The sequence below is a fragment of the Prionailurus viverrinus genome, chromosome B1 (assembly GCF_022837055.1).
Source record: "Prionailurus viverrinus isolate Anna chromosome B1, UM_Priviv_1.0, whole genome shotgun sequence".
NCBI lineage: Eukaryota > Metazoa > Chordata > Mammalia > Carnivora > Felidae > Prionailurus > Prionailurus viverrinus.
The window spans coordinates 20,863,582-20,886,031 of NC_062564.1; the positions used below are offsets into that span (position 1 = coordinate 20,863,582).

General features: G+C 46.0%; 2 protein-coding genes across 8 annotated transcripts in view; one reads left to right on the plus strand and one right to left on the minus strand.

Moving 5' to 3' along the window:
• Positions 1–4,332, plus strand: part of MTUS1 (microtubule associated scaffold protein 1) — a 171,396-nt gene extending 167,064 nt beyond the window's left edge. For all 6 annotated transcript variants that reach the window (XM_047856103.1, XM_047856104.1, XM_047856105.1 and 3 more), the window contains 2 exons: positions 1,151–1,248; positions 2,008–4,332. In XM_047856103.1, the coding sequence (XP_047712059.1) occupies positions 1,151–1,248; positions 2,008–2,221 (312 nt within the window). In that variant the 3' untranslated portion in view covers positions 2,222–4,332. The remainder of the gene's footprint in view (positions 1–1,150; positions 1,249–2,007) is intronic.
• A 636-nt stretch (positions 4,333–4,968) lies between these two features.
• The window catches only part of PDGFRL (platelet derived growth factor receptor like), a 70,603-nt gene continuing 53,121 nt past the window's right edge, over positions 4,969–22,450 (minus strand). For both annotated transcript variants that reach the window (XM_047856258.1, XM_047856259.1), the window contains exons 3-6: positions 13,746–13,897; positions 9,372–9,665; positions 7,043–7,182; positions 4,969–5,421 (exon numbers count right to left, since the gene is read on the minus strand). In XM_047856258.1, the coding sequence (XP_047712214.1) occupies positions 5,233–5,421; positions 7,043–7,182; positions 9,372–9,665; positions 13,746–13,897 (775 nt within the window). In that variant the 3' untranslated portion in view covers positions 4,969–5,232. The remainder of the gene's footprint in view (positions 5,422–7,042; positions 7,183–9,371; positions 9,666–13,745; positions 13,898–22,450) is intronic.

The following is a 22,450-nucleotide window of genomic DNA, read 5'->3' on the forward strand; positions in this document are numbered from 1 at the left end:
AACAAATTTTAAAATAAATAAAATGAGGAATTGGATGCGATCATCTCATCAGGCCAGTCATGGCCCAGTCTCTAATTCGAGATTTCCCCACCTCATGTTTTATCTTGAAATCCTTTATAATTACTGGAAATTCCAAGGTTCTCTTTTTCTTACAAGAATCTAGTGTCATTTTTTTTTTTTTTTTTTTTTTTTTTTTTTTTTTTTTTTTTGGAAATTCCACCTGACTGGCTTGTCCTCACTGTTGATCTGGGTAATAGGAAACGTTAAGGACAATAGGACTCCCAACCAAGAAGTCATAATCAGAGTAGATTAGTCATGCACTACAAAGACAGGGATTAGAATTGACTGACAGAGCTGTGATCTCACCTCCTAAGCAAGTAATCAAATCTTACCTTTCGAAAGTAAATGGGATGTGATCAGCTCATCATCACGTTAAGTGATTAAATGGCTTCTGGGATTTTATGCTTTAATATCTCCACTGATCAATTCCTTTTCCTTGAAAGTTTAGCCCGGGCCAGGCCAGCAGGAGAACAAAATATCTCCAACTGAACTGAGGAGGGAGGCTTTCTCTAGTGTCCCTTCTCTCAACTGATGCTCTACAGAGCCTTGTGACTTACAGAGGTAAATGCCAGAGAGATTGGAAACCACATTTAAGGCCATAGAAAACACTGCCAAGAATTGTGAACTGTAGGCTTACTAGGAGTTTTCATCGAACATGGGGATTTTTTGTCTTCTGAATTGGCTGTGGGAAACTGTAGTGCCCTTGATAGACCCAGGCAGGCTGGCTGCTGTTTTAATTTCACCACCTGGAAACTTATGAAAGAGGCACAGCCCCCAGTGTTGCCCAGGGCAGGGCACCAATTCTCGGGGGGGCAATTCTAAAAACAGTATGACCTAGGACAAACCAGTTACCCATGGGTCTGTCAGTTTTCACGCGGCCTAGCTTACATTTTTTAAAAATACATATCCAGATGCTTTGTGTTGGCTGCCTTAGAATCTTTTCACAGCATGTCAGCGTACAGATATGTTAGTAGATCTTCAAACTACCTTAATGAAATCTCTCCAAGTGTGCTGGTGTCTGGAACGTGCCTCAGGGAACAAGGGGCTTTATTTTTAATGTAAAAATGTTGGCATTCTCGTTTACACCAAGGTGGACAACAACACAGCGTTGGTTGACAAACTGAAGCGATTCCAGCAGGAGAATGAGGAACTGAAAGCTCGGATGGACAAGCACATGGCAATTTCAAGGTAAAAATGGCCCTACTGTTCCCTACTGTTCCTGAGCTCCCACGTCCAGTGTTAAGTTCTTACCGCACTCCACGCATGTACCTCTGGAAATGGGGTTGAAGTGTGTGGTTAAACAGGTACTGATTTCCATGTGGCAAATAGGATTGGAGCCATGCATGCTTTTACCACAGTGGTGTGGACCGAATGGCTTGTCCCCTAAATAAGCAAGCTGTCCCCGAGACCCTTGGCTTATTGACTCTGAGAATGCTATCAGAGAAGGAGCATCCAAGAGTAGCTAGCAAACAGCCCCAAACAGGAGACAGTCCTAAGACATGGAGAAAGTTGTAGGAGGGTCACCTAGCCGACTATCAACTCGCCCCCAAACGTGCTCTTCCTTTGGCTCACGTGCCCAGCATTTCTCCACCAGCCAAAGCCCCCACATCTTGCAGCTCTGTGCAGGATTCCCTTTTGTTCCAAAGGGATTGTTTTGGGGGCTCAAATGGTAAGAATTTTTTCAGGGCACCTGGGTGGCTCAGTCGGTTGAGTGTCTGACTTAGGCTCAGGCCATGCTCTCATGGTTTGTGAGTTCAAGCCCCACATCAGGCTCTGCACTGACAGCATGGAGCCTGCTTGGGATTCTCTCTCTCCCTCTCTTTCTGCCCCTCCCCCAGTTGCATTCTCTCTCTCAAAAATAAACGTTTTTTTTAAATAGTAAGAATTTCTTCAAGTTACTTTTAACTTAGATTCACATGGTTTGTGGCTCTTTTTTTTGTCTTCAAGGCAACTTTCCACTGAGCAGGCAGTTCTGCAGGAGTCCCTGGAGAAGGAGTCCAAAGTCAACAAGAGACTGTCCATGGAGAACGAGGAGCTGCTGTGGAAGCTGCACAATGGGGACCTGTGCAGCCCTAAGAGGTCCCCCACGTCCGCCGCCATCCCCTTCCAGCCACCGAGGAACTCCGGCTCCTGCCCCAGCCCCAGCATCTCACCCAGATGACGCCTTCTGGAAGCTGGGAGACTGTCGGAAAGCATCTGTAACAGGTGTGCGGGACTGACCCTAACCACGCTCGATGGAGTGAGAGCTACAGTAGCGGACGTGTAGTAACCACGCTGGAACTGGAGAGTCGCCGCCCCCGAGGCTCCTTCTGAGACTGGAACACTCTGGAGGAAGACTTGGACCCCGTCCAAGAGCCCCCTCGCCAAAGACCTCAGAACGGATCCGCATGGACGGACGCTGTTGCACAAAGCACTTAAAGAACAAGAGGGTCTTGTTTGTTGCCTTTTTCACCTAAGCATAAGGCGGAAAGAAAACTCTCAGGGGCCTGTTAAGATAAAGATGTATAACCTTTATAATGTTCTTCACCGTGGACACCTTCTTGGGATTTGTGTTTTGGTCTGACTGGGGATGTGTGAGTGGAATGGATGCGGCAGACTGTCCCGTGTCTGATGCCACCTCCTTCGCTGTGTCCTGAAAGGCAGGTGCCACACACAGCTGGGTATGTACTAACCGAATGCTAGTCCGTGTATGCACTTCCGCAAAAGCCATAGAGGGAAGAGCAGTAGTTGCTTGCATTAAGACTCTCTACCACCAACTTGGCTCAGCCCTTGACAGTGGGGAGCGGTAATGACACGACGAGCTGGGACTCGTCCACGTCCGTACAGCTCTCTGTCCTTCTGCGATAACTTGCTGGCAGTCTCTCAGTGTTCAGCCACGTCAGTTCAAACTAGCTAGATTTTTTCTGTAGGTTTTTAACTTCCCTCTGTAAACCTAACATTATACTACAATCTATTTTCTCAGGCTATGAGCAAATATAAGACCCTAATTTTTCTAAAAATCTGTATAAAGAAAAGGGGCAGGACCAGTGGGTTTGCTTCTGCCTTATTTTTACCTTGACCTGAGCTATCCCCACAGATTGTTGGCTCTCCCGTTGTCTTCATTTCTGCCCTCTTCCTCACACACACCCTCCCCCCCCCCAACTCCCCACCCCTCACCAGAGCCACAAAAGCAAACCTTCTACCTCCTACCTACTCTTCTCTGGGACAAGGAATAGGTTTTCCAGAGCCAGCTCATCATCAAGGTGCCAAAACCACTTTCCAAACAAACCAAGGCCTGGATGTGACAGTAAAAATGTTGGGAAACCCTAAAGAGAATGACGAATAAGGCATTAGCTAGTAGAACTGAGTAAGGTAGGATTCAGTGCTTATGGCTAAGTAGGAGCAGCTGGTGCAGGGCAATGATGCACTTAATGCATTCTGGAAAGATAGTGCTAAGCTTCTGTGTCCTCTTGGAGGAATCCTTCTCTGTCCTTGAGGTAGCAGAATGGTCAGTCAGTGGGTGGAAGATGTGATGTGTACAACGCCCTCCAAGCTGCAATTCAATTTCTTTTCAAAACTTATTACCTTCCCCAATTCTGATACTTTGGGGGGAAGTAGAAGGAAGAACTGTGGCTTTATCTCCCTGTCCCTGCATGTCAGTATTTACTAACCCGCGTTGCTGACGTCCAGTGGCTGTACAAGTAACTCCTGTAGTGTAAGAACAGATTCAGGATACTAGAGGTGGATATTTGAGTCGTCATCTACATGGATGCTACATAGCAAGCTGATATTCACGATGCATGCTTGTTTTTATTAGTGATTGTGTCTGAAGCCCTTAACCTCCAGCAGTGTATTATGTATGTTACCTTCCGTGTTTGCCTCTGATAAATGGGAATTTAGGCTCACTGCCACCTCCGGGAATAGCTCTCTGCTTGCCCTTCTGCGTTGTTTTCAATGCCATTAGCCAAAGTTGGGTTTGCCATCCATCTCCTAGGCATGGTAACTCTTGTGCTGTTCCCTGCTATCCTCCATACCATTTAGGTGTCTGGGGAAATCAATCTTACACAATTAATACAAAATGTCTTCAGAGAATGGGAGACAATAGGAGAGAAGATAGGAAACAAAACAGAACTTTAAGATTTTTTTTTTTTTTCAAACCAAATGTTTCTCACGTAGGACAGAAAACGTTGGCACGTCATAAAAATAAGGATGTGTAAACCGTAGTTGTGCTCAGTTTGTAGTGATGGAAAGTGTATTTTACTTTGATCAAATAAATAATGCTGGAATATTCAACATAAGGATTGCGACGTCTGACCTACTCCACCCTCTGAAGCGTCACCCAGTTTTCAGCCCTTCTCAAGGTACCGGTGACAGTTCGTCTCCTCTTCAGCTGTGTCCCCAGGGGTTTCCAATGCAACCACCCAGTTGGTCATGGGCTGAAATCTGGCTCACAGAGCTAGACTCACAGGTAAGCTTCTCTGAATTCCCAGCTATGGGTACTGGAGAAACTGCAACTAACAATTTCTGCTCTATCAGGTAAGAAAATGAGAACAGTCACAGGGCAAATATTTTTGGAGGTAGTAAAAAAGCCTAAATGAAGCTGAATCTTCCTTGAATCAGAAATCTATATGGAAAGTTAAAGTTGTAAAAACACGTTTGGTTCTTACTGAATGACTCATCGAGAGCTAGTACTTTGGAGTGCAGCAGCCTAAAAAAGGGCAAGTTTGCCTCAGTTTTTGATACCTTCACATCATTTTGAATATATAGTTGAACCACATATCACTTAATTTTTAGATCTCCTGTGTTATGGAATAGAATCTTTGGTATTGACCCAAGCAGTGCCCCCAACAAATCCTTCAACCAAAAAACCGAACACTTAGCCCATTTTGTACCCAAACCTGCCCATTGAATAGAAATGAGTATACAAAGTTAACATCTATGCTTTTTTATTATAAAAAGTAGAAGTGCAGATACATAGGTAAGCAATCAAAATACATGCTTTCTGTCGGGAGTTACCACTATTAGACCGAATGACTTCCTTTGAGTTTGGACGACTGGGTCTGACTCTCAGGGCAGGGGGCGGGGTTTGGCACTGAACGGCAGCCTCGGGCAAAGCAGGAGTCACCAGAACCCCAAAGCTGGCCATGTGCACAAATGAACTTGCCCTCAATTCATTATACTTCATTTTCCAAGTCAGGAAAACTCAACAGTGGTCGCTACTGTAGTCTCCCCTTGGAGATTCCGAGCAGTGCAAATGTAATACCCTACATCAGTGGTTGCAACGTCTTCAACTGTCAGGATGCTCTGGGAGATTCTTGTGGTGTGCCCCAGTTCTCTGTGGATCAGCCGCCAAGTGTCTTGAATCGTCACAGGCCTTTCATCCTGTTGAACAACACCCCCAAGCACTGCAGCACAAGCAATAGGCTGCTGTAAACAGGTCCCATTCACCCCACACCACTGGGGGGGGGGGTTCTTGCCCAAACACCTAAAAGACTATTCGGTACATACAGCACAGGGGAGCTTTTACAGTATATGCAAACACTACACTGTTTGGAATGCTTGTTTTGCTCCTAAGTTTCCACTTAAATTCTTTTGGAACCCCAAGAACATAGAACTGGTACTAGGCAAGAAACATGGATAAAAATGTCTGCTGCTCCCCCCTTCACATTGCCCACTCAATAGTTCTGGGACTATAGAATTTAAAGCAAGTTGGGGCATCTGGGTGGCTCAGTCGGTTAAGCGTCCGACTTCAGCTCAGGTCATGATCTCACAGTCTGTGAGTTTGAGCCCCGCATCAGGCTCTGTGCTGACGGCTCAGAACCTGGAGCCTGCTTCGGATGCTGTGTCTCCCTCTCTCTCTGCCCCTCCCCCACTCATGCTCAATCTCTCTCCATCTCAAAAATGAACAAAAACGTTAAAAAAAATTTTTTTAATAAAAATTAAAAAAAAAGAATTTAAAGCCAGAAAAGCCTGATGCACTCACTGTGTAAGTAAATGAGAGCTCCCCATTGTTCAGATTTGGTGAAGCGAGAAGTAGAAACAGCCAGGCCAAAGGACTCCAGTGGGAGCAAAGTTGTACCAAAAATGGATGCCACGATGCCCTGGATGATCTAAGTCCCTATTTCTAGAAAGTGAGATGGTCACTTTGGAGAAGCTGCACCCAACTATGGTGAGCCGAATGTTGTGTGTTTTGGATTTGCTGAACAGGATTGTAATATCACCAGTGTTAATACACTTTCTGCTCATTACAAAAAACAAAACAAAAAACCAAAACACACTTCCATTGAAAATCATGGATGTCTTCAAAGTGTGACCACACTTTTTAAGAACAAGTACCTACTACCAGGAAAATATTTTTTCTCCAGGGAGACTTATTTTCCACCAATCACAGCCCCTGAGCCAGAAGTGTATTGGCTACTGAGTATGTCTTAGGAGGCCAAATCTTCTCTGGCAACGAAGGGATTATTCCATGTTGGTAGCAAAGCTGTTTATTTTAGCGAGCAAAACGGGCATGGAGGCTAAATGTGCGGGTGTTGCTCTTATGGAAAGTCTATTTTAAAATTATCTCTGGCCTCACGGCACCTTTTTGCCAGGGCCTAGGTTTATATGCCCACTTGGTGGATGTTCTCACCACGGGGCATAGCTCGTATAGGGAGCACACTCTGAGGGAGACGAGTTGGCCTCCAATTGACCCAGAAAGGGGGTGGAGAAAGAGGGAGCCCCCTCCTTTCTCTTTCAGGCTCTGTCCCTGCTTAAGGGTTATGAAGAAAAATAACATATAAAGAAGGTACACTGAACTGCCTAATGGAACCCACTTTTTTTTCCCTGTCCTTTAAAAGAGCCACTTGTAAATATTACTGGAACAGCTTAGAAAACAAGTAAAACCTGGCCCCTGATACAGTTTCACACACTTCTCACACTCGTTAAGTTATGACCTCTTCACCTGGGGGTGGGGTTGGAGGACAAAACTACTGAGCTGGCTGAGAAGGGGCACAGCCCTTACCTTCTGTCCTGGATAGATCCACCTGAATTCCACCTCGACATCAGGTTGCCCCAGGACGGTACAGAGGACGCTGATGTCATCCCCACTCCTCACTTTGTTTGAGGATGCCAAGATGGTTGTTGACGGAGGGCCTCTGGGAACTGGAAGGAAACAGGAGACAGGGAAAGTGAGAAAGAATCCACGGGTATGATGTTGAAGACAAACCTCGAGGCATATTCTGTTCTTGGAACTGAGCTATAACATGTCTGCCTTCCTTCCAGCTTCCCAGCCGGCTTCAGGCCTAGACTATCCCATCACTTCTGGTTTCCGGTGAAGCCTCCTCTCCACACTGGCAGTCCAGAATGGGGTGCTCATCCAGAACCCCCAGGCCCAGCCATTACATTTATGTTAAAGGAGGCAGCTAAAAGTTGTGGGAATAAGGGGAATAAAGAAGTTGAGGGAGAAGAAGGTGCTTGGGGACAGAGTGAGCAGAACATAGAGAAGGCTGGCGGGAAGGAGGGCAGCTGAAGGAGTGAAAAGGACCAGACAGGTGTGTGGCTGTCCATCCTCAGAAGGAAAAGGAGCAAGTCTGAATCTAACGAAAAAGGATGTTTGGAGGAAAGGTACAACTACTGCCATCTGCTTGCTTTACTTGACAGCATTTTAGAAACACGGGGGTCAGTTCACTTAAATAATTTTGATGGCGGCCTTGAGCAAGCCAATGGGCTAGGAGCAGGGGCTACAGCAGCGAACAGCACAGACATGGTCTCTGAGCCCTTGGGGACCTCTGTTCATGGTCTGAAGGAGGCAGACACTAAACAGTTGGATAGTTAATGTTCAACTTGGGTTGTACTATGAAGAAGACCAGCATGTTCTGCAAGTTCAGAGTAGCCTGAAAAGCAAGAATGGCTTCCTTGAGGGAACAATGTTTGAACTAAAACCTGAAGGGTGAGCTTGCCAGGCACGGAGGGAGAAGCAAGAAGTCACCTGGGGAATCACTGTGTGAGCTTCCGCTGTGAGGTAGACCAAGGCCAGGCAGGCTGTGGAGCAGGGCAGAGGGCCGAGGGCACCTCAGCCCACATGGAAGATTCTGACTAGAGTTCTAAGAAAAGTGGGAACCCAGGGGTACCTGGGTGGCTCACTCAGTTAAGCGTCCAACCTCGGCTCAGGTCATGACCTCACAGTTGGTGAGTTCGAGCCCAGCATCAGGTTCTGTGCTGACAGCTCGGAGCCTGCTTCGGATTCTGTGTCTCCCTCTCTCTCTCTGCCCCTCTGCCCCTCCCCTGCTTGTACTCTGTTTCTCTCTCTGTCTCAAAAATAAACATTAAAATGATCACATTAAAAACAGTTCAATGTTTAATGGAGAGATTTGAGCATACTTCAATCCTTTCAAAAAGTGGGGAGTTAGGCCAATCGGAAGAGACTGAATTTACACATCCATGGGATTTTCCAGGAGCCCTCGGCATGGAGAAAGGGTACAAGTATGTGCTCTAGGGAGGTATTTCCCTGGACAGTGGGAAGACAACAGGCGGGCAAAGACTTGAGGGCACGGGCAGAGAGCATAGCCATGTCGAGTCCTGGACCCCAAGCAGGGTGGGTGGGGAGGGCGGGAGAGCAGAGGGGAATGCAGGGGTGGACGGCAAAGATGAGGACAGACACACAGGAGTCAGTGAACACTGAGCAACAATCTGGGCAAGGATGAGGTCATTCATCACGTTGGTGTCTGACTCAGTGAGTGATTCTCAAGTCGGAGCAGGTGGAGCTGTGGGCAGGCTGAAGGTGCGGCTGAGGGAGGGAGGGGTGCCTGAGGTGGAGGGTCGAGGCAGTCAGTGAACTAGGTGGATGAGCTCCAAGTGGATGTCGACGTCACCCAGTGACAAGGAGGACAATGAGCTAATGAGGGGAATGAATGGAAAGGAGAAGAAAAAGCTGGTGGAGCCACGAGACTCGGAGGAGCAGAGGTTCCTAAGAGCAAATGAGAGAACGAGGGTGAGGAAGGGGGAAGAGACACAAGAAGAGCTTGACCTTCAGTTGGCGAGGGATGGTGCTCTTAGGAGACCACAGATTTGGGTCACAACAAAGAGGATGCTCTCATCACAGAAGATGTTCTAAGAGGCTGGAAGAACTGGAGAATTGCTGATACATCACAGAGATATAGTACTAGAGGGGGCAATGGGTGAAGGGAGTCAAGGGGTGTTAGCTCAGGGTCACAGGCAGTTCTAGAAATGGCAGTGCAGTAGAGGAGCCTTTAAGAACAGCATTCTGTGCCTCCTGATTTCCATCCATAGTTTGGAAGAGCAGTGCCTGAGACGGGCCGGCTGGAAGAGACTGAAGTCTAGGGCAGGCTTACCTTCCACATACAGTAGTTGGTACTTGACTGAGATCTGAGACTTGCCCCCAGCCTCCGCCTTGCAGTAGACCACCCCCTGGTGGTCGGAATGAGGTTGCAGATACACAAAGCCCCTCTTCATGTCGTAAACAATGTCTGTCCCATTGGCTGGGATTTCCTTGGCAGGAAACTCCCTGTGGAGGGTGACTCTGGCCGACGGGACAGTCACTCGACAAGGAACCACAGCCTGCCTGTCCGGGTTCAGGTAGACAACATCAAAGTAACTGGGAGAAGGTACAAAGAGTTCTCCTTTCTCTGCGAAGGGAAAGACAGAGGTTTGTTTTTAACGGAGAAACAAGGTAAGAGCGCTTGAAGAATGTTTACATTCTACGGGCACAGAGAGGGGACTGGCAATATACTCAGATACTGAGTCTTTTCGCATAGAAAAAGCTACTCTTCAATGCTTTTCCTTTTTTGTAAAAAAAGATTTTACTTCCCATCTCCTTAAAGGCAACAAAAAGGTATTAGTTGAAGCCCAAATCAGGCCCATGAATTACCCCAATAAAGAAGCAGGGAAGGAGACGGGTTTCCTTAGGTTAAGAGCAGTTTTAAAACCTGTGAGCAGGGGCACCTGAGTGGCTCAGTCAGCTGAGCCTCCAACTTCGGCTCAGGTCAGCGATCGCATGGTTCCTGAGTTCAAGCCCCGCGGCAGCACCATCGGGGCTCAGTGCTTGCAGCACAGACCCTGCTTTGGATCCTCTGTCCCCCTCCCTCTGCCCCTCCCTGGCTTGCTCTCTCAAAAACAAATCAACATTTAAAAAAAAAACAAAACCTTGTGAACAATTTGCTGTGTCTCTGGAGAAGCCCCAAAGCCTGTACTCAGTCACTGGAACAGTTCTCCAGCACAGCAGAGCCTCTGGGAGGCCCGGGTCACTGAGGGCACTGGTACCCTCACCTGTCCTTACAGCCCAGAGGACGGTGTTCCTGCCACAGCTAATAGAGAATTAAGGAAGGACAGATGAGGGGCCCAGTGGCCTCAGGTTCTGAATTCTGCTTGTCTAACTCTGGGCTGGGGAATTCAGTCCGTTTCTTACATCCTCCAGTTTCCCCTGAAATCATTATCCCTATACCTTAAGTTCTAGATGATGGCACTGGCTCTTACAGAAGTGAGAGAAACGAGGACTGGGTTGCCCACACATTCATTCCTCAGGATGCTCAAGGGACTGTGGGTTAGAGTTGTTTTTTTTTTTAATTTTCTTTTGGCATGGCACGTTGAATCCTCTGTGTTCTGGATGCTAGTGTGAGGGAATGCTACAGGAATTGCTAAGAGAAATCTTTGAACTTGATCATACCCCAACATTTAATTGTTTCCTATGTTTTTCCCACAACGTTCCTGATACAAATCATTATTCCTGGCTTTTTCCTTCACCAGCCCTCTTTGTGCCACATTCATGTGCTGTTTTAGGTTGGTGACCTATTCTCAGACACAACATCAAATGTCTCCGTGGGCCAAGATTTCTTTGGCTGGGAGTGCCAAGTTCACCGACATGGAGGTCCTTCCCCGGCTCTGAGATCAAGGAGTATGCCATGGCTCAGGGAACCTCCATCTTCTGCAAGGCTTTCTATCAGGCTGGGTGATGTGCGCCACATTCATGATAGATTGACTTTCAGGCTTAGTTAAGAGGCACCTTGGTCAATGTTGTTTCTAACACCCATGTGTTCACACAGAGTAAGTCTACATGGCCTTGGATGGGTCAACTTAATCTCTGCTTCCACATCCCCATTTGGAGAGAACAGAATCTCTAGGACTAAAGATAGCTTTTGAACAAAAGCCCTTCAGGAATTTCTGATTCTAAGATTTAGAAGTAACTTTTCTTTTGTTTTACAGAGGAAACTGAACCAATAAACAAAACCAGTAGATTAAGTGAACAATCCAAATTCTAGAACACAAAAATGTGGTCTTACTTCTTGTTACTGTAAAACAATCTTTGAAAGAAGTGACCTCACCAGTTGCTTTAACAGAAAAAAAAAAAAATTCGTAAGCAGATTCCATCTACCAACAACAAAAAACTTTACTGAAGTTCATTTAAAAAAATTTAGAGTACACATGCCTCCTGCAAACATGTTTGTATGTATTCAAGTCAATGCTAAGCGTTACTTTAAGAAAACTAAGCACATGGAAATTTAGATTTCAAAAAAAAATCAAATAGGCTACAAAGTCCAAATTTCAACAAGCCCCATATTTAGTAAAATTCTCATTAATGTGGTTTCACTACATACGATCATTGGAGCCCAAGCCTTTTGCTATGAGAAAGCTCTACTGCCAGTAGTGTTCTCCTCCTTGATCTGGATGGTAGTTAATATGTGCATTCATTTGAGGTTAATTTACTTATGACTTGTGTAGTTTTCTTTGTATATATTATACTTCAATAAAAAGAAAAACCTTCTGAGAGCCTCTCGGATAAAGAGTCATTATAATATGTGGCAGTTGCTTAATCAAAAACCACGCAAATTAACAACAGTCGAAAAGAGGCTTCACGGTGTTTGCAACCAAACTCTGGGAAACCTACAAACATAATTAATGCCAGACGTTTCTCTACGTGGGTCGTGGGGAAGCATATGTTCTGAAAGAATCAGAGCCAGGAGCAGGAGGCTCAGCTTCCGAAACAGCTCATCTTGGTTTTGCAAACCCACCCATGCCTGAAGAGACAAATGCTAAACCCTGGACTGAAAATCCAACTGGCCTCTTGGCTTGCTATTGAGAAAAGAGAAAATGATACAACACATTAGGTCATGCCCCTTTTTGATCCAAGTTTCTTCACAATTGAAGTAAATAGTTTGGTAAATATTTTAGCCTTCCTCTGATTCCCTAAAGAGCTGCCCATAAATTAAGAACGAGGACCTAGCTCCAAAACTCAAAGAGAGCTCTTTAACCTTCATGGGGCATTCGGCTCAAGCGAAGTCTTCAGTTCAAACTTTCAATTCAAAATCCAATCTTTTAGAAGGACACGATAGTGCTAATCATGGCAAAGAATCTTGAATCTGCAGTGTGAAATAGGGTATCAGTCCTTGTCCAGAAAAACAGGCTCTAAAGGCACATGAGCAAGTCTGTGCAACACATTCCAGAATGAGGATCAGAAGGGATTACCTATGAACAACTGTTAGCCATTCGCCTGACAACACCAGTGATGCTAGCTAGTGTCTTTCTCCCTGTCTATCAATCTACCCACCACCTTGTCCTAGAAACAGATTAGGGCAGTAAGAACATAAGATCCCAGGTCAGAAAAACAGGGACTGACTCTTTACTCCCCGTTACCAGTCATGGAACCCTGACCAAGTCACCTTGCCCTTCAAGGTCTCAGCGTCAGCATCATTATTGCTAAAACAGAGATGGTCAAGTAGCTTCTACTTAGTTCCTAGGGGTGTGGTAAAAATGAAACGAGATACATGTGACTCCAACACGGTAGAGTGCTCTGCTAATGCATCTTCTGGCTGGAGAGGAGCTGTGTGGGTGGGAGGGGGGGAGACATTCGAGATTTTGCTAGCATTCATTAATGGCCAGCGCAGAAGATCATTTGGGTCCTAGGCCTAAGTCACTGTAGGTCCGAAAGGCGGAGGGAGTCAGGATGTAGACAGCGCTCATGAGAGCCCCTGCCTGGACACGAAGCAAGCATTGTGCATTTTTAGGCCCTTCACTCAGCGCAGGGATCGGGGCTGGAGCCACAAAGCCCACAGGCTTTGGGAATCGTGCCCCCAAAACTTCAGCTCACAGTACGCTAAGAACAAATACGAGGAGGCCTTTAGCGAAGCATCGTACGGCCATGGAGGCTCTAGAGAGGTCATCATGGGCCCTGAGAGCACAGTGACTACACGTGCACAGCAATGTTGCCCAGTAGAGCTTTTTGTAATGACGGACGTGGTCCCTGTCTGCAACGTCCAGGAGAGCCACGAGCCGCATGTGGCAATGGAGCACGTGAAACAGGGCGAGTGGCCCTCAGAAAGTGAGTTTTAAGGGGTTTAATTTTAAACCATTTTCACTTAAATGTAAATAGTCACACATGCCTAGTGGCTGCCATATTGGCCAACGTAGGTACAGACTCAGGAATCAGCCCGGGTTCGAATCCTAGTACCACCACTTACCTGTGTGACCCTAAGGAGGTATTTCATTTCGCTAAAACTCTACTTCCCAACGAATACAAGAGAAATGACAGGAGTGCTTCCCCTGGAGGGTCACTGGGGAGACTTACACGAAATAACGGACATAAACTGACAGAGCCTGGCACACAGGGAGCGCTCTGATCATCACTATTAGGTACTCGGCACCCAGTTGGAACCTGTACCTCTGGGCCAAGTCCAGAATACCGAAGCGTCCCACCGACACGCCCAACGGTTTACCTGTAAAAAAGATGTAGGTGGAGCCGGTTTTGGTCTCGTCCTTCCTGCAGACGTAGCCCTGGCAGAGCTGTCCCCAGCAGCTAAACTCGCCCGTGTCCGCGGCCGTGGAGTTGACCAGAGTCAGCTGGCCATAGCGCTCGTGCTGCCTCACGCTGTCAATGGAAGCGAAGCCAGCTCATGCGGGGGGGCCCCCAGCAGGTGCTCTCCCCTCTGCTGTTCCCCACCGCAAATCCCCCTGGCTCTGTGGGCTGGCCTCTCTCAAGCGGCACAAACTAGTAACAGCATGTTTGGGGGAAAAGTGTGTGGAAGGGTAGGGGGTGGTCAGAGAGAGAAGCTTCTAAAAGGAAGACATGACGTTTACATTTTATAACGAGAGGGGATTCTCTTCCACTTCAGTGCCAGAGTTTCCCTAAGTAAAATCACTGGTCCATTAGCAACGCAGCCACAGAAAGTCAGCCAAAGAGCCTTTGCTCCTAATGAACGCACTTAAAGAGCAGTCAACATGAATGAAAGCACACACTGTGGGCCACTGTGAAAATCTCTTGGATCAATAAAGAGAAGGTTCTGAACATAAGCTTGGGATCTTTGAGATGCCACATTTCATAATAAAAATGCAAACTTTCAGGGCTCCTGGGTGGCTCAGTCACTTAAGCATTTGACTTTGGCTTAGGTCATGATCTCACGGTTCATGGGTTGGAAACCCGTGTTGGGCTCTGTGCTGATAGCTCAGAGCCTGGAGCCTGCTTCGAATTCTGTGTCTCCCTCTCTCTCTGCCCCTCTCCCCGACTCTCCCTCTCTCTCCCCAAAATAAATAAACATTAAAAAATAAATAAATAGGGGTGCCTGGGTGGCTCAGTCGGTTAAGCGGCCGACTTCAGCTCAGGTCGTGATCTCACGGTCCGTAAGTTCGAGCCCCGCGTCGGGCTCTGTGCTGACAGCTCAGAACCTGGAGCCTGTTTCAGATTCTGTGTCTCCCTCTCTCTGACCCTCCCCTGTTCATGCTCTGTCTCTCCCTGTCTCAAAAATAAATAAAACATTAAAAAAAATTTTTTTTAATAAAATAAATAAATAAATAAATAAATAAATAAAAACTTTAGGGGAAAAATGCTTGGTTGCTAAGATTTACTAAGCCCCAGTTATGCAGCCCACCTCTGGTACAGTGCTTAGAACGTTTGAGCATTTAACTTTCCTCTGACCTCACACTATTATTTCTACTTATATTTTCTCATTTTGCAACTCTTGCATTTTTAGCTTGTTCATGTGAATATATTTGCAAACTGCTTCAGTTCCTTCTGGAATAAGGAGAGACATAAATATTAATATTGAACTCTATCACTAGCTGATGATAATGGTGATTCAGTGTATTATGTTGTGACAGGAATCCAGATGTATCATCAACGGGAGACATATTCCCCTGTGGCTTATGAGCCTCTGCATGTGGGCATGCCAATATAAATGGTTTTAACCCAAGGATGCATCTCAAATAGCCAAATGGCTCACCCCTCTGAGATCCACATACTTTTGTGACGTAGCTGAAATTCTCCTGTTGTGCTTTGCAACACCGTCAGTGAGGTAGCCACACTAAATTTAGCACACAACCAATGTCTGGTTGGTTGATCCTCAACACAGCCCTGTTCTGGTTCACCGCTGAATAGCTGCTTTCCCCACCAGGGCCTCTGTACTCCCACACCATCAACTACCTCCTTTCAAGGGAACGGAAATCTCTCCCCCTTCAGGAAGCTTTTAATTAGAATCAACTCTCGCTTTCTCCTAATGACGTAATTAGCTCCCTTGTTCTCTATCCCTCGGATACCCATGGCTTCCTGTTATTACAATGGATGGCAAAAACTCTGAGGGCGGGGACTGGGCCATATTTGTTTTATATTCCCTCAGCAACAAATCTGTGCACAGTACACAGTAAAGATTCCCTAGAAATGAGTGGAGTGAAATTGAATTGAACCACAGGGTTGGAAGTGGAAGGAACCTTAAAGAGAAGGCACCCATCCAGTGATGTGTGGGAAAAAAAGAAAAAGGCGTCCAGCTCTCAGCACTGCAGATGAAGAAACTGAGTCTCAGAAAGAAGTGACTTCCCTGAGACCCACAGCTAGTGGACGCTGAGTCAATTACTTAAGTGAGTGAAGTATGTACTCATCAGAGAAGCAAACACATGTAAAGTTCTGCATGCCATAACAAATTCATTGCATTCTTCTAACGGTGGCTTAATTGCACATAATTGCAGTAATTACTAGTAGTAATTATTGTGAATACCACTACAATAATGACAGACACATAATACATACCCCACAGCGGAGATAGCACAGCAAATAAAAAACAGTGGACCTCAAGGACATTACAGTCCAGGTAGGTAGTTAAAACTAATATACACGAAAGGATCAGAGAATAAGTAAACGAGGACAATAGGAATTCTGAAAAGGGATTTATCCCCGTGGGTTGAAGAGGCTGAAGGCAGCTTTGGGGAGGAAGTGAGACACGCCGGACCTTTAAAGACGGGGGTGGAGAGGCAGGGGCAGTGAGCTCACTTGCTCAGGAAACTACAGTCCCGGGAGGGCTGGGACCAACCTGGTCTGCTCCTCTTGCTGCACCCCCACGGCCTGAGTGCGTGGTGGGTGGAAGGCACTCAATACCCATTTGAGGATTTAACGTATTCGCCACAGAGGACACAGAGGGAGGGGGTTGGGAGTCACGGGGCATTTGGTTGAGAACAGGCAGCAGGGACCACCCTCAGGTGTGGAGGTGGGAAGTGACGGCACCTTAGCCAGCGCATGAGGTGGGCGAGGGAGAGGCAGGAGGAAGAGGGGGAGACTGAGAGCCTGTTCCTGTGATGAACGGCGCGGCCAGTGCTGGGGCCGGGCCGGGTGCTGGCAGAGGAACAGAACCAAATTTAATGCATGTTTTTCTGGGGGACATTTATGACAGACTGGGTATAAGAGGTGGAAGAAAGAGATATATCAGTAATGACCACTCAATTTGTATTTCTGTGTGTTAGAAAGACTGGGCTTTAACCAACCGAGACGGAATCACTGAGAAGAGAGAGGAGACTAGGGCAGGCAAAATAATAGAGCCACCATTGAAGACTTTGAATTTGTGATGAAATGTGGGTCACCGAAGTGTGGATGCCAGTTGATGTGGCACTTGGAAACACAGGCTGAGTCACAGAGGAGATAAAACAGCGCTAGATTTGTATTTGGGGGAGTCATCTACAAAGGAGTAAGAGGAGAAGCTAAAAGAAAGAATGAACTCAACAAGGGAAAGCATAGAGAAGAAGAGAAGTTTGAGGACAAAATCTAGAGCAAACTAGAGTCCACCAGGGCAAGAAAAGGTAGACAGAGGACAGAAGAATCAGGAAAAGGTATCATCAAAAAGGAAGATTCAAGAAACAGATGCTCGAAAGCATCAGATACCTTTACAAGAGATTCCTGCCCCTCCCTCCCACACACACTTCATTTGGCAGAATGAAAGTGTTTGGCAATGACCAAAAATGTAATTTCAATTGTGAGGATACAGCCGGCTTTCAGCAGATAAAAAAGTAGAAAGGTGGAAAGAAAATGGAGGTGGATGTCTTCCTAGGTGTACCAAAATATCTGACCACATTCCCTATAGAGCTCAGAACTGGGGTACAAAATCAGCATTTAATTGATCAACGTATCAAGCACCTTCCGTGGACCCAACATTTGCTAGCATCGTAGTGATAGAAAGTATTAGATGCCATTCCTACTAGGAAAGTAATTGGGCACAAAGAAATTTAGCACTTGGGAATAACCCTACCACCATGAAATCTGCATGCTGTATCTTTAGCAGGATTGGGGGTGGAAGGAAGGAAATGCACTGGAAAACATTTCTGGATTTTTCCACCCCCTCTTGTATGCAAACAATATAAAACAGGAAACAAATTATTTAGTAGGATTACAGTTTAAATGCCTGGATTTAAAATGTCCATTTCTTCTAATGGTCTCACATAGTCCCAGCAGCGGTTTCCCCAAAGGGGTGGACTATGACCTAAGGCCTCTGGGGGCAGAGTCTGCAGGACGAAGTGGAGACAAGGACTCAATGAGCCCTGCAAAGCCCTGGGAGACCCTTCGTCCAAGTACTGTCCCCTTTTCTTGCAACACTTAACAAATCCCCAGAACAGTGGATGGTGTAAAGTTTGAGTGGAGCAAAAAGGTGCTGTGACCAAGTGCCCCCCAAAAGTATATTTAAGATTAAGTAGAATTTACACTAATTGGCTCAGCTTAGGTCTTTCTCTTCCAAACATGCAGTTCCAGACCTGACCCACAGTGAGCTCAGTGAAGGACAAGTCAACATTTCAAAGAGTATTCAAAATTTAGAACTATGTATGTGTGTGCATCATGTGTGTATGTCTTCCGGGGAGGTCCCGTGGCCTTTACACACAGTCCATTCCCATCAATGGAGGCTCGAAGCTTCGAGTGTGTTGCCCATCCTACTCTCTTCTGGAGGGGTAGGTAGGGACGCTATATCATGGGATGGCATAGAGGAGGAGGTTGACAGCTCTCAAACTTAGGGACCACTGTTGATCTCACCTGGGGCAGTGACCAGGTAAGGGTGGTAGGGTCTATGCTCCTATCCTTTCCCTAGACCCTACAAGCCAAGGGCAGGAGGTAAGCCCTTGATTACAAAATAACTAGTCACCAGTCCCATAAATACTTAATGAGCAGAAGTTAAATGGGAGATTCTGAAGTGCACAGTAAGAGACACAATGATACTTAAGTAGCGTGCTTCTCTCAAGTTCCCTCTATACAAAATGTCATGGGCAGGCCAAGGAGGGTAACCAGCAAAGCTTCAGGACTGAGAGAATCTTAGGTGAAGAGAAGGACTTTCACATGCACAAAATAGGGGGCATGCATTCCAAAGGAATGAGATCCCCTGAAAAGAGACAAAAGGCAGCTTGGTGCCTGGCAAAGACATCTTTGACTGGAACGCAGGTGGGCAGAGGTCTACGGTGACAGGCAGCAGTCATGGGAGGCATAAGATCTTGGACTTTGGAGACACATTGACAGGATTCAAACCCCAACTCCACCACCATGACCTTGAGACTCCTTAGCTAGGAGACTTGGAGCTCATGCCTTCTACATTCTGGCTACACCTACTTCCTCAGACTTGAATTAACAACAACAACAGCTAACGCTTGGGAGTGCAGGCTTTGAACTAAGCCTTTTGGATAAGTTCAAGACTTAGAACAGTGTGTGGCACAGAGTGAGTGCTTCAGACATTTTGTATATAGCTATTATGATGGCCCTCTGCTTTTCGTGACCACATTAGGAGGGAGGTACTATTTTTCCTCTTTTACTGATGAGGACACAAACTTAGAGAAGTACCTTGTCCAAAGTCTTCCAACTGGGAACAGTAGAGCTTCTAATCCTAGTGTCACAAAGACTCAGATTACAAATGTTCATAAATGAAAACAGCATGGATTTCCATCCTACTGAAATGAAGTCAAGGAATTCTGACTAAGAGATGATGCCTCTAACGAACCTGCAAATCCTGCTAAATATGGACACACACATACACACACACATACCCCACAATCAAAAACATGCAAGATCTGATTTAATTAGCTGAGTAATATTTGTGATAGCCTATTGTCTATTTCAACAGCAAGTTAACAGTTCAATAAGTAAGTGGAGCATCTGGGTGGCTCAGTTGGCTGAGCATCTGAATGCTTGATTTTGGCTCAGGTCATGATCTTACGGTTTGTGAGCCCCACCCTCACTTGCATTTTCTCTCAAAATAAATAAATAAAAATTAAAAAAAAATCAGTTAGTAATTAAATGGAACAAGAGCAGGAAAACAACTAGTTATTAAACATCTAGTCTGTAATGGAGAGAACGTAAGGTACACATGACTTTTTCTCAATCCCATGAGATGGAGATGGTCAAATAATGGCTAAAACTTAAGTAACGCTTAATATGTGTTAAGCACTGTTTTAATCCCTTTATAGATTTTGACTAATTTCATCCTCATAAAATCTTTATGAAACAGATGTTATTATCCTCCCCAAGTTGCAGGTGGGCGAACTAAGACCGGAGAGGCTAGCTAACTTTCCCATGTAAGTGTTGGAACCACAGGAGAAGAATTTGAAGTTTAAGTGATGTTCCCCGGGCCACTCAACTGTACGATCCCAGATATTGTGCATTGGAGACCGTGTTGCCTCTGTTGACATAAAAGAGAAGCACAAGGAGCGAGAGAAAAAAGATGCAATCCAAAATCCTCCTTATTCAACATGCACTTCGAAAATTAATTATTTAGTTTCTACCACAGGCAAGGTGCTATGCCAAGCATCAAAGGAGATCAAGATTCATGTGTATTTGCTTGTTCGTGTTTCAAGTGTTTGTACAGGGCCTTGTGTTTAAGCTGCTTTTTAAGAATGTGTCAGAAAATAACAGCTCCATGATATGCTGGGAATAGAGCCATATCAACAAAGTACAAACCCTGGGAAACAGACAGCTGGTAAAACATATCAAAGTTTCACAGTTTATGATATAAAAGAAAAAGATGATGAAAAGAAATATGTATGAGAAACTAGTAGAGAACCAAATATGCAAAATGAGAAACGAAATGAATACAGTTTCAGTATCAGAAACTAAGCTGAAAGGTCCCTCCCTCTCTCTCTGCTTCCTTCCTTCCCTCCCTCTCGCTCTCTCACCCTGCCTCCCTCCATCCCCCCTCCTGTATGTTTGAGGACTATCCAAGGACCTCCTCAAAATGCTTGCAATATAACTCCAGTATTTCTATCCCAACAACAGGTTATGTTAATGTCTGTGAATGTGACTCAGGACTTTTCTACTACAACAACTTATGCCGGATTCTTCTGTATTCTTAAAAAAGAAGTCAGAGGATGGGATCAAGTTGACAGAGAAGAAAAACCCTGAGCGCACCTCCTCTCACAGACACAACAAAACAACTACATAAGAACAACTCTCTTCGGGAACAACTGGGAGACCAGCAGAGCAGCTCCAAAACAACCACAGATATAAAGAAAAAGGCACATTAAGAGGAGGAGAAGGGTCAAAGACACGATATAGTGAGGGCTCACACCCCTGGCACAGAGAGGAGGTAATCCCTGAGCACTGAGGGGTTCAAGTTCCACATCAGCTACCTCAGCGCTGGGGACCTGCAACAGGAAGACAAAAGCCAGGAATGTCTTGCTTTGAAAACCAACGTTTAACCTCAAGAAAGCCAGAGACAATAGGAAGCCAAAACTCTACTTTTCAAGGGCTTGAACACAAGTTACTCACACCGAGACCTAGCACAGAGGCAGCAGTTTGAACAGTGCCTGGGCCATATGTGAAAGAGATTTATTGACTAATTTTAAGGCATGGACTGTAGGAGCAGGGATCTGTAGGGATGTTCTTTAAGAGGGGAAGGCCGGTAAGGTCATTTTATTTTATTCTCCCTCTATCTAGCTGGGCCGGCACTGGTGGGTGCCATCTCTGACACATTCCATCTACCTTGCCAGCCCACTCACCCCACCTCCACATTACCCTGTGGACCCACCTGACCAGTAGCTGACCCACCAAAATGGCTGTCACTCTGCCTCACCCAGGAGGTGGCCTCAGCTAGGACTGGTAACCCCAGTGCAACTCCTGCTATGCCTACCACACTTGGTGAGTAGCCTTGGCCTGGACCGTTGCCCCTCAGAGTGAATCACAGCGCAGGGCCTGGGTGGCTCAGTCGGTTAAACGTCTGACTTCAGCTCAGGTCCTGATCTCGCTGTTCATTGGTTCAAGCCCCACATAGGGCTCTGTGCTGACAGCTTGGAGTCTGAAACCTGCTTCAGATTCTGTGTCTCTTTCTCTCTCTGCCCTTCCCCAACTCGCACTCTGTCTCTCAAAAACAAATAAACATTAAGAAAAAATTGGGGGGGGGTGCACCTGGGTGGCTCAGTTAAGCGTCTGACTTCAGCTCAGGTCATGATCTCATGGTTTGTGAGTTCGAGCCCCACATCGGGTTCTGTGGTGACAGCTCGGAGCCTGGAGCCTGCTTCAGATTCTGTGTCCCCCTCTGTCTCTGCCCCCCCACCCCCACCCCTGCTCATGCTCTGTCTCTCTCTGTCTCTCAGAAATGAATAAATGTGAAAAAAAATTTAAAAAAAAATTTTTAAGTGAATCACACCATGAGGAGGGGGGACTGCCACACACACCAGTACAACCACAAAAGTCAAAACTAGTGCTTACAACTCTGTTCACCAGCAGCCCTGCAGCAGCTATAGCCCAGCCACAAGAAGGTGCCTACAGATCACACAGGGATCACCCCTGGAGTGCCTGGTTCTGGTGGCTTTGGGGGGATTGTTCTTCTGGGACCCAGAGGACACCTACTATTTAAGGCCGTTCCTTCAAGATTGAGAGACATAGCTGATCTACGTAATACATAGAAACAGAGAGTCAGACAAAATGAGGAGACAGAGGAATATGACAAAACCTCAGGAAAAGAACAAAATGAAGTAGAGATAAGCAATCTGCCTAATAAAGAGTTCAAAGTAATGGTCATAAAGGTGCTAATTGGGCTCAGAAAAATAATAGATGAACAGTGAGAATGTCAACAAATAAAAATAAAATGTTAAAAAGAACTAATCAGAACTGAAGGCTACAATAAATGAAATTTCAAAAATACACCAGAGATGGCACACTTGGGTGGCTCAGTTAGGTGAGCATCTGACTTCGGCTCAG